General features: G+C 33.8%; 1 protein-coding gene across 2 annotated transcripts; it reads right to left on the bottom strand.

Moving 5' to 3' along the window:
- Positions 1-1925: 1925 nt before the first annotated feature.
- Positions 1926-12148, bottom strand: LOC122025126 (DNA repair protein recA homolog 2, mitochondrial-like). 2 transcript variants are annotated; one of them, XM_042583889.1, is made up of 9 exons: positions 11873-12148; positions 11148-11738; positions 9217-9271; positions 8528-8748; positions 7791-7878; positions 6443-6615; positions 5341-5487; positions 2922-3056; positions 1926-2461 (listed from the first exon to the last, which is right to left on the bottom strand). In XM_042583889.1, exons 2-9 carry the CDS (start codon positions 11256-11258, stop codon positions 2138-2140), a joined length of 1254 nt encoding a protein of 417 aa, XP_042439823.1. In that variant the 5' UTR covers positions 11259-11738; positions 11873-12148; the 3' UTR covers positions 1926-2137. The 2 variants fall into 2 exon arrangements, with proteins under 2 accessions (XP_042439823.1, XP_042439822.1); XM_042583888.1 differs by having other exon boundaries at positions 11887-12148.
- Between the last annotated feature and the right edge of the window lie 522 nt (positions 12149-12670).

Here is a 12670-nt window from a genome sequence, read left to right as displayed (position 1 = left end):
GATTCAGTCTCATCCTTTTTATTTTTTAAAAATTTTATTTGTAAGAAAAAATTATTAAAAATTTTATTTTATTAAAAATCTAGACTCTTTACAAACTAACATTCAATTAATTTAATAAAACTCAAAATTAAATTAAATTAATATCATTTTTTATACCTAAAAGAATTTCAATGATTATTAGTCATTTTTATAGAATTATTAATCAGGGATCTAAAGTTCAAGATTTAGCTGTAACTATAGTATAAAAATTTATATAAATATCTTGAGTCGATGATGTTAAAAGATATTATTTATTCTTATCAATTTAATATATGATATTAAAAAAATAAATTAATTTTTTTTACGAAGAAACTCCTTACATTAAAGGTGACACTGGAAACTTAAATAATTTGAGTTCTCAAAAGGTAGATGTTTTATACTAATGATTTCATTTTAGTATTTTATAGGATAAATCATACTATTAAAAAAATTTATCATTAAGCAATACAAATAATTTTATAATTTTATAAAATAAATCATGTTTAATTATCTAATAAAAAAATTTATAATAAATTTATATGTATTCATGTAGTATATAACATGTACAATATATAAATTTATATTAAAAATTGAAGAGAATAAATAATTGGACCCCATCGGCCCCCCACCCCCTACCTATCTCTAGCGTAGCCCAACCGATCGCTGCAAATCTCCAGCTCCTACAACCGGCCGACTGCAAATCTCCTCTTCCTTCCTCGCCTCCGTTTGCTTCCGATGTCCTGCCTCTCTTCCCAAAGGTGTTGCGGCTGTCGACGCATCCTTTTTAACCACTAAAGAGGGGTCTTTTAGGGATTTTGAAGAGTTTTTGGTAAATTTCGGTTGAATGTATTGTAATATATAAACATGTAGCTTCGTCCTACTAACCGGTGCAAACCAATCAAACCCATTCGTGAGGTTTTTTTTTTAATTTTTTTTTTGAATCGGATAAAAAAAATATTTGATTGATATTTAAAATTATTGAATTCCAACCGAACTTAAATATATTTAATAACTTTTTAAATTAAATTTGAACTTATAATATTTTGTTCAAATATTCACGAGTCTGCTCGCAAATCAAACTCAAACTCATAATTATTTAAACTTAAATATATTAAATTTAAATCTAGGTGATTTTTGAATTATAGTTCAAATATGTTCGAATCCAAATTTGAACAAATCGTATCAAACTTGAGCTCAAATTTTATATTGAATTCGAGCTAAAAATATTTATATTTTTGAACTTCGAATATCATATATATTTTTCAAACTCAAACTTTAATATCATTATTTTCATATTATTCGACTCAATTTAATATATTGACACCTTTATCTACAGCTTTCTCTCTAATTTTTTTTTTTTTTTAATGGAACAACCTCAAGTTATATAAACGGGCTCCCCTTCCCATTTTTCCTGTATCTCGATATCTCATTCATCGATCGGATGGATCATACCATATCATGAATCCTTAAGATTTGACATGATTTAATGCGATCGGTTGGATCAGAAAATGCTCACAAAAGCCATCTAATCGACCAGAAATATTTATTTGCGGACGAATTTGATCCTCCATGAATATTTTACTTATTTATTTTTTGTAAATACTTTACCATTACACCTCCGCACCCGCAATATAACTTCTCTTTGTTTGAATTTTATTTAAAAAAAAAAAAATGCACCCTTTAAAAAGAAAAGGATAATTAGGGCATCTTTTTAATTTTTACCCTTTTAAATTATCCATTTAAATAATAATAATAACAATAATAATAATAATAATAATAATTTTATTTATTACATCCATATTTTATCTCAATTACAAGATAACAACTTTACTTGAACAGTTAAATTTGAACGAACTCAATAAGAAAATGAATAATTTGAATAAGGCAAAAAGAACTGCTACATAAAATTATAAAGTTTAAAAGAATAATCATGCAAGAAATTGCAGACTACAAAATACAATAATTCGTTCAAACAGATCAAATAAATATCCCATAAAATTAAAATCCTTTCAACTGCAGACTACTGTTTATAAATTGATGATCAACTCTTGAATAGAAAGATTAAACAACACTTTTTCATCAATGAACAGCGAAGATTTCTTCGCAAATACAATGGAGATTACGACTGCTCGATCATCTCAGTTTGTCGTCCACTTTCTGTTGTCTCATTGAACAATTGATCTCTTAATAGATCTGTAAGGTCGCTCGTCAGACTGTTATTTGCGGCGAGGTACCTTTCAGCTGCTTGTTGATCTTTGTAATACTCTCCTTGTATCCAATACCCATCTTGTTCCTTTTTGATGAATCTATGCTTTGTGGCGATTTCGAGAAGTTCTTCCTCGCGGCGGAGACCTCTTCCAAATTCTATGTTTAGGTCAGCCCTCTTCATCGCAGGCGCAAGCTTGTTTTTGATGATTTCAATCGATATAGCAATGCCAGTGGCCTGAACAACACCGCAAGCAAGCCTCATTAGATATCAAAAAAAAATGCTGATGATCGCACGAGCAGCGGCGGAAGGAAATGCAATAACTAGAATTATACTCGATTGTTTATGATGATGGTTAACATTAGATACGAAGGAGAATTTAGAATCAAGTTTCCACATGAAAGGAAGCCTACAAGGTCATTGATAAACGAAGTGAAGGAAAAGAAAAACAAAGCAGAAAACACAAGTAAAAAATACTTCAAAATTAAATTAGCATCAGGACCATCCCTTTTGAAATTATCATCTTTTTCAACTTCAAAATTCGAAGAGTAGTCTTGGACGGGAAGGATACCGGGCATCTAATGTAGAACTACTCTTACAAACAAATAAAGACTCGAGCATAATCCAAAACAAGTAGAACTCTACTCATACACACCTAGTGGCAATTATTAAAAACTAGGAACATGGAAACGCATACCGTATTGTCATTGTAAAGCAAGCATTTCCTTCTAGCTCTCATTCGTACTGCAGCATAGAATCGTAAGGCAGTTCCGCAGCATGTGATCTCATTTTGATCTACAAATCCATGCCTACGGCCCACATTGTCTCTAACCTAGTCATTAAATTCACAATCAGATATTGCTTTAAAGAACACCCAAAAGAAGTTGCATATCATGTTTCTCGGAGTGGATCCAATTTAATGCATAAAGGACAAGTAAACCTTGTCACAACAAATTATTAACTTAAACTCATCATTCAACTCGCAAACTTCACATGATCAAAATTATGTAGATTAAAACATTAAACGGCATGTTGTCGAGGTCTTATGGCATGTATAAGAAAGAAGGCTCTCCTACATTGATAAGGAAATTCATATAGCAATACAAGAATGGCTAAATATTGCACAATACCGAGTGTCACGAAGAGTATGAACTAATAACTGATACCCTAACCAGAGCGTACCAGGCGGACCGAGAAGGAACAAGGACAACCCGGTGCACAAAGCTCCCGCTAATACGGGGAAAGGGTCTATTGTACATAATCTTACTTTACAAGAGACTATTTCAGAGACTCAAACCCATGACTTATAGGTCACACAGCAAGAATGCCAAATAATTAGGTGTAGACTTTTACTCCTATATTTTTCTCTCTTTTTTTAGTTTTCAATACTCTTTTTCTACTTTGAAAATTATTAAGATTGTGATTGTACTCATGAACCTTCCTGGTTGTGAATGGTCAATGTCCAATATTATATTTAAGTTCATAGTTCAAAATTGAAGATTGACGAACGATACTACTATAGAGTGAAATTAGATGTAGTAGCCGAGCCCTTGACTCGGAGACTAGTAGCATAATTGTACTGTGTTCTTTTAGTCTAACATGAAAAAACTTGTTCTCTTGTTGAATCCCAAACTCGAATTTATTAAAAATGCAAAACAATATATATCTACGAGTAAATGGATGTAGACAGCCAGACAGTGTTGACTCATCATTTCCGGAAAACTCAAGTTTTCTCCTAAAACCCTATTTCACTTCTTCAACAATTTCTTTGAAGTTAGAATCAATACTTTCTTCATAGTATAGCATTACCAAGCACATTAGACAACTATTCTTTCATTGAGCCTAAACCCTAAAATATTTGAACCAACATCGGCTAAAACCCTAAACCCTATTAGGCCCAGCAACTGTCCTAAAATGTTTAAACCAATGTCAACTATAGCTCACTCGTCTAAGCTTATAAAAGGTAGATTCAGCCAAACATGGTCAATCTAATCTTCTTGAAAATGTCTTCCAGTCCTCTAGTATTTCCAATAAACCAACAGTGTTAGTTTAGAACTCCAAGACCTTTCTTCTCAAATTACTCTGTTCCTATTTTATTCAGAGAGGAAAATCTGATTAATCATTTGGACATATCTATATTTTATTGTAAGTTCCAAATTTTAAGTGTATAAACACCTGTTCTTCGTGCTTTTAATCCTTGGGCATTTATTTTGAAACTAGAACATCTCTATGAATATATAAAGAAAATCCAAGCTTCCTCTAAACTGAATCGTTCTCGGTTAGCTTTATATCATTGTATCGAACAAATTTGTATAGTACCTTTATATTGTATTATTAATGTCATTAAACGAATAGCTAATTAGAATGTTATACAACAACAACCACAACAACCAAGTCTTATCACACTAGATGGGATCAGCTATATGAATCCTTCTATGTCATTAGGCTCTATCTTATTATTGTTAACCAAGTCTTTTTTAGACTTCCGCTTCCTCATTTGATGGGCTAATTAGAATGTTATCTTGTATATAATTATGTTTTTATTACGTAGCATTCAAATTGGATCCTTTTATTCGCGTATTATTATGAGTGATATTTCTCTCATAAAAGATGAAATTACTATTTTCTCCCAGTAACTAACTCTGTAAAAACTCCAAAACCAAACAATTAGACATCCATTAATCATTTTATCTATGTATTTCCATTCTTTTTCTTCTGTCTCGAAGAATTAACTCCCGACTTATAATAACTTATACTCCCTCAGTTGATTGGATTGGAGTTTATATCACTCAAAGAAGAAAAGCAAAAAAGAAAGAAGAGATATTACTAAAATAGACATTGCACTTCAGGAGATTGTATGTTGAGAATAAAATCTATAACAATGAAAACATAGCATAGTGTAGTTAAAAGTTGCAATATCCTTAATATAATATATTATTGACTTTAGATAATCTGGTAAACTACATGAGATGCTCTCATAGTCTCATGCCAAAAAAGAAAAGAAAAAAAAACATCGATGCAAAAGGTAAAAAATGTATACTGATGGCTCATGTTCATCTTTTTCCGAGACAATTTTTAGGAATACAATTTCAGGATTAGTGAGATTTCATATGTACCTGATTAATAAAAATGATGAGAGCTTCTGACCGGCATAAGGAATGATGAATCTTTCGGAGTGCTCGAGTCATCAACCTAGATTGCACCTCAGGACGATTCATATCTATTGTAGATTCAATTTCACATTGGGGAATAAGGGCTGCTACCTATCATATTGATAACAATGTCAGTAGAATAGTCGCCACTGAAATGTATTAGCCGATAATATAGCAAATTAGCACCTCAGATCATGCTGATTAGATTCGAATATGATATATGCACCACAAAAATTTGCAACTAGATTGGTGATGTTAATTAAAATCTGTATTCAAAAGAAAGAATCTCAGTCCCGAACTAACAGTTTCCTTTTTGAAAGCTCAAAAGAAAGAATCTCAGCCAAATAAAGTAAATAAAGAGGCTCATTCTGTGCGTATCTGATCATGAACTATCAGTCTCAAATCTAAATTGAATTTCTCAAGATCTGAGTTTACCATGCATTGGAGGCCATTCGGTACAAGTATATGATGCTTAAAAGAAAGAAATCAATTATGAGTTAATAAAACATAAACTAAAAAAACTATTTCAATTATGCTGAGCAGGTCAAGTGGCAATAAGAGTAGTGAGTTTCTCATTCAGAGATGTCAGATTAACCATATCCCTAGATACAAGTACTTTATCCATAAAATATTCCAGGTAGAACTTCATATAATCACTAATGAAAGCAAAATTATCTTGAGTCAAAAAGAAGACACAATTTACTTTCTGCTGCATAGATCTTTTTCTCAACATTGAGAGTTGTTTTTAGAAAAAGAAAAAAGAATTAAGGATATGAGATGTAAAAGTACTAATAATTCATACAATCAAAAAATTTATTCTAAAATGTTCAATGCCTGCTGATGAAAGACCAAGAAGAGTGATTTATTAAAAGAGAACAACAATGAACTATAATATGATGGATGGGAGATATGCGGATAAAGACAAAATGAGAAATAAACAAATTATACTTATGCCTTCCTCCTGAAAAATGCTTACTTCAAAGTTTTATCAACTAATGTGGAAAAAAGTAGAAGATTTACAAAACATATAGCAATGAATAATGTCTTTGGAGCTATAAGTGCATACGCTATCCACCACGATAACATCAATAGATCCACTATTTACGAGTGTATTCACTATGCTTAGTGAATGTTCAGCACATTCAGCTCTTGAAATCAGAAGATTGCCTATATTTACACCTATCCTTTCTGCTAAAGCGAGATCCAACACATTCTCTATATCAAAATAAGCACAACATCCTGCAAAATAAAATGAACAATAATGTTCAACTGACAGAAAACTGAATATGAGATCAAAAGATAGAATGAATGTAAAACAATAAAACACAATGCAAGAGACCAATGTTATTTGATTTTAAAAAAGGATATCATAAAGCACATCCACCAAGTAAAAATAACCAAATGTGAAAGCAACTTAGTCTTCTTTAAGATAGAATGCTATATAAAGCAAAACTAGTGATTATCCTCATCATTTCTGATTAAGCCATGTCTTTGTAGCTACTTGGGATTGGATATATAAACCTTTCCGTTCATTGAGTTGTATGCTATGTCAGTAATGACATTCAAATTAACTAAATCATCTTTTATTACTATATACTTTTTTTCCCCTCTACTACTTATAGTTTCCACTTTAATAGATTCAACTCTTCTACCTATCTGCCTATATATATATACTTGTTGTTTTTAAACATGTCCCTACCATATTTTCTTTCAATTTCTCATTTATTGGAGAGATTTAATTGATTTTGCATATTAATAAAAGCTGCATTTCATGCTGCAAATTTCCGGGAGTACTAGAGGCAAAACTCAAGAAGGGATGCATTGTAAGGGAAGTTCAAAATGAAGAGATTAAAAGATAGCTAATGCTTGGTGCTGGTTACTTTTGATCAGTGGTCCTCTTTAAAATTGTGTTCCAATTTTTTACTAATGGTATTATAGCCACACCGAGGAAAATTTATGGTCTCAAACTAGATCCAACTAATGAATAGAACCCATAAGTACTGGTTGTCGAGATCATGATGTTGAACTGGTTTTCAGGGGAGATAATGGAATATAATATTGATTCCTTAAAATTACTTGAAAACTAGGCTGTATTATGTATTCAGCACAATGTATGGGAGCCTCATTATTTAGGGTTGGCTGCATGAAATCTTATCCCTTTATTGAATCTTGCCACTTGTGGGTGGCAACCTCTCCTTGTCCTTCTAAATTGGATAGCATGAATAATTTACTTTATATAGATCAAGATCGTTATGTTGCAACAATACTTTCTGGTATACAATTGTGCATTCACATAGCTTGTGCTGGCAAAATTTCGCGCTGTGTTGAATAAACAGAAAACAAAGAAACAAAAGGTCTATTTGGTGTTGAAGATTTAGGTTTCTATGATTATAATATAAAACAAAGTAATGAACCTCCAAGCTTTTGAGCTTCCTTTATAATGTGAAGAGCGAGTGTAGTTTTTCCAGAGGATTCTTTCCCATAAATCTCAACCATTCTTCCCTGCAAATTAGTGGACACATCAAGAAATATGGTTCAGTTGGTTTGGGATGACAAAATATGTTACTAGCAATAGATTTGAAGAGAAATAATATTGCATTGCCGATAAAAAGCTTATAAGTACCTAAATTAGATACATTCATCATGCATATCAAGAAAGAAACAATTTTCTAAAAAGAGCTAAAAAGCACTCTTGCAGAAGACTAAACAATATGTCATCTTTGAAGCAATACATGAACACTCTTGAATTATTTTCTTAACATACAAGTTTCATATCATCACTCTAGTGTCATATCAAACATATCTTGGAAGAAAAAAAACTTTGGATAAATGTTTGGCTGTAACAAGAAAACAGATCCAAAATTGGAAATTGTGAGTGAAAATGTTAAAGATATAGTTAAAGCGCAACCATCTAATATCATAGTTTAATCAAGTTCATTATCTCATCAATTTCCATGTACCTGTAATATAAATTGTATCATTTCAATCACAAAAAAGGAAACAACAAATATCACAAATGCTTCAAGTGTGCCTAAAATCCTATGCCATGAGCTTCAAATGAATGACTCTCTGTAAAATACAACTCAAATCAATATATAAAAAGAAAAAATGGCTACCAAATTGTCTAAATGTCCACTAAAGTAGCGATCACCTTTGGCAATCCTCCAATTCCAAGGGCCAGATCAAGCTTTAGAGAGCCAGTTGAGATTACTGGAATCTGCCGTGAATGGTAGAAACGGCCTAATGATAAATTTGATTCTTTATCAAAATCACTTGCTAGCTGACATAGTGCAAGATCGAGGGACGACCGTTTGTCCAGAACGCTTCTATCATCAAATGGAGGATCCCTTTCATATTCAACTAGCGATTCAACTGCATACTGAAACTTTGAATGAGTATAATTTCTTATATGTACCCAAACATGTTATGAATTTAAAAGAAACAGTATTTACAATGCAATGTTTTAACCAACCAATATGAAATGCATGTCACATTGATCATATTAACAAGCCATACATAGCCAGAAGGTAACAAAAGAAACGGGAAAGAAGAAAATTTGTGGCAACAAAATACTATTAAAAAAACATTGAACTTGCAAGGGATGGAAATAGTCATATTTGCGCATCACTTAGTGGATAGATTATACTCCATTTCTATAAAACTGCAATTCAAATCTAATCTTATTAGACCAAGCATGAGGGGAAAAACCAATAGACCATAAATATAAATAGATCTCTCCTAATATCTAAGATTTTGGAATGTCATCGCTCAATCAAATCTTCAAATATCACCAAGAAACTTTCAAAACTGAATAATCAAAATAAATCCATGATAACATACCTGTAGAAGACAAATAATAACGGCTTATCCAAGCCCTTCCTATGCTTCTTCCATTCTACTAGATCATAAAAAATATTTAGAATAAGTTATCATATGAAAACATTGTAAAAGAAGCTTCCTCAATAAACACAAAGCTGAAGTTGTTGAACAGAGAAACAATATATAGACTTCTAATCCCTAGCTACAAATTGAGAAGTTGTTTTTTCAACGTTTAAAAATGAATTGGTGCTCTAGAAGAAAATCAAAGTACTAACGCAATCAATTATTCAAAGCACTCATAATCTTCTGCATATATAAGATTTTAATGTGTGTGTGTGTGATGTAAAAGGTGATAACGCTCACCCCGACGCCCCTCCACTACACGCCCCAAGGCCTTGTGGAAGGGAGGTAAATTATGGAACTGAACGCCTCCTATATGGGAGAAACTTATTCCCTAAGGGAATGAACCCTAGGGATTCGAACCTTGCTCTTGTGATGCAAATCTACCACCCAAGTACCAACTCTATGTGTGTGTGTGTGTGTGTGTGTGAGAGAGAGAGAGAGGGAGAGAGAGAGGAATGCTCTTAGTTATCATAAAAACAATATATCACATATTAGATTTAACCCCATATTTTTTGACATGTGATGTTATATATTATTATTTTTAAACATATATGCATGCATATAAACCACATATGCATGAGTGTATATGAGTTATGAAATGTCTTGACCATAGACCACCTCCATATCCTTATCAAAAATTTCAGGACAAATTTTATCACTCATTTTCTCACATATTAATGAACCACTATCCCTAGATGGGGAAAAAAATCATGGGAAAAATAAATAGCAGAAGTTTTAGCTATAATATTTAGCTACATAGTTTTACATTAATATTTCAACTCGCGTGACTGATTTTTCTGGTGGTGGCAAACAATACCAGTAGAAGGAAAAACATAGATAAATACCATTGCAATGAGTTATGTGGTCATACCACTATCACCTAATTCCAGAAAATGTAGCAAAATCATTCGAATTTGTTACATCCATAATCTATGATAAGTTGATAACAAAGACTGGAGCAGTAAGCAATGGTGATCTTTGCTTAGCTACTCAGCCAGGCTAGTTTACTAACATTTTGTTGGAACTCATAGAAGCCACCTCCACAAATGGCAATGCCAACATTGATCGTGTTCATTGCGCTAACATATGAGAATAGAAACCAAATATTGATAGTTATAAGCCTATTACAAACCACAAAAAGTTTGTGAAAGAACAAAAAATGAAACATGAGAATTCATGAATCATGATTACTACATAGGCAATTTAAGAATGGATAAAACATTCAACACTCAAACTGCATATTGGAATTCAGTAGTAACATCTTAGCAACAAGTGAAATCATAGATGTCGTTGATTAATCAAAAACTTGACCACAAGTTTGGAAGCTAATGAGCTTTTAAAAGTGTAAACTTGACGCTGAAAACAAATATGGAGGTTTTGGGGATATTTCCAAAACAAAGTATAAACATCAGGGAACAAAGCAGATATGATTTAGTAAAGTCTAATAGGACAAAAAGAGTTGCAGGAAGAGGAATATGGCAATGCCATTTCTCGAGCATAAGGTGTGATGAACATACACGGTGATGATACGTGAGCAGAGAGTAAACTTAAATCGCAGACAGTTGGATGTAACTTGTAAGGAATGGAGCATGATGAAGCTTTATTTCCTCAGAAAAAGTCAAACTTTATAACCAACGACACGGAGTTCTCAGCCGGCTACTTGCCGACCAACTGAGGTGCAAAGTAAACGATCCAAAAGAGTGATTTTTTTCTTTCACAATAGTTCTTTGTAATGTTCTACATAAGAGCCTTATCCTATTTTCTAGCAAAGTTTACCGGCGCCGTGCAAAAGATAACCTGATACGGGCAAAAGAGGAAAAAGACGGCACCTGGGGAAGAGACCGGAGACAAGGCGAAAGAGGCGGATGTCCGGAGGCGCCGATGGAAGCGATGGGCCGTCGCAAGAGCGCAGAGGAGAGGGAGCAGAGAGCGCCTCGCATGGCAGGAACTAGAAGAAAGATGGGAGTTTGGGCGGCACTTTTCCTCTTTGCTGGAACTCGAAGAAAGATGGGAGTTTGGGCGGCACTTTTCCTCTTCGCTTCGACCGATCTCGAGAGGGAGCAGGGTTTAGGCAATCTCCTTCGTGACCATAATAAAAAGTTTGAGCTCGACTCGAGTTCGATAACAGTTATTAAAACCCTTGTATTTAATGATATTGCACTAGTACATTGTTACAAAGACATTACAATTTTACTTTTTTCAGCCCTCGACGTTATAATTGCAAAAGCATCTTTATGAATAATTGTTGTTCTCCGTAGTTTTTCAGCCTTCATTCCCTTCAAGTGTGTCTTTTACTACTTCACCCCTGTAACTTTATAATATTTCAAAAAGGAGGAGGAGGACCATACGGCCTTGGGCCCGTCCCGAAGAAGGGCCCACAGCATTCCTGAAGTAAGCAGCAGCAGCACAGGAAGTAAAAACTGCAATCAAACAGAAAATAAATCAGAAATAAATTACATTTTTTTAAAACATAAAAAAAGCCGGTTTTTTTTATTTTTGATCCATCAGAACCGATTCGGTATTGGTGTCTGAACAAGATATCAGAGCTGTTTACTTGGGAGGACTAACCACGAGGGTAGGAAGCCACCAAAACCTGGCCCCCAGAATGGGCCCCCTGGCGGTGCTGGGCCCCATCCAGGGAAAGGGCCCCCTGGGAGGGGAGCCCACCCAGGTCCAGGAGGCCCTCCAGGACCATCAGGCCCGCCAGGTCCTCCAGGGCCACCAGGCCCGCCAGGTCCTCCAGGGCCCATGAAGGAGGTGAGACTCGAAACACCGAACGATATCGAACGAAACGAGAAAGGAGGAAAGGAAGAAGTTATCTCGTGTTGTGTGTGTTTTGATGGATGGAGAGTGAATGGGGTTTTATAGAGCCACGAAGAGGAGAGGGTTCAACTAACCTCGGCAAAAGACATGCACCTTTCTTTCTTCGCTAACGGTCAACCTCCAACTACTCTTCTTCATCTTCACACTTTCGACATTTGTCATGTGAGAGTAAGGTCACGACATTGGTTTAACAGGACATACAGCATGTTTAAAAGAAGCTAGAAAGTGAGAATCACATTTCACATGGAGAACTCATATAAGATGTCCGAACATTACCATAATTAGTTAGTCGAAACCGTGATTTTGTTTTGATGATAACCAGATTTATTCTGAAGGTGCAATAGATTCTCTCAAGCGGAATATAGCTAAATTTTTTTCTTAAAGGATACATGAGTATAGCCGGGCAATATCCTTGAAGTTTGCAAGGTAATATTATATTGGACAATTTGTTACCAGAGATATTGGAGAATTAACTGAATTTAAATTACATAAAATCAATTCTAATTTATCTGTCGAGATGACCTGAGCT

This window comes from Zingiber officinale, chromosome 9B (genome assembly GCF_018446385.1).
Source record: "Zingiber officinale cultivar Zhangliang chromosome 9B, Zo_v1.1, whole genome shotgun sequence".
NCBI lineage: Eukaryota > Viridiplantae > Streptophyta > Magnoliopsida > Zingiberales > Zingiberaceae > Zingiber > Zingiber officinale.
The sequence above is the reverse complement of the archived record's forward strand: the minus strand, read 5'-3'. Positions and strand labels throughout refer to the sequence as shown.

Excerpts from the sequence above, each read along its gene's own strand:
- LOC122025126 (XM_042583889.1), bottom strand. The coding sequence starts at position 11,258 with ATGCGAGGCGCTCTCTGCTCCCTCTCCTCTGCGCTCTTGCGACGGCCC. Across the intron at positions 3,057-5,340 it reads TCATCATTTTTATTAATCAG|GTTAGAGACAATGTGGGCCG; the intron begins GTACATATGAAA and ends TTTAATGACTAG. Across the intron at positions 2,462-2,921 it reads TGCTTTACAATGACAATACG|GCCACTGGCATTGCTATATC; the intron begins GTATGCGTTTCC and ends GGTGTTGTTCAG.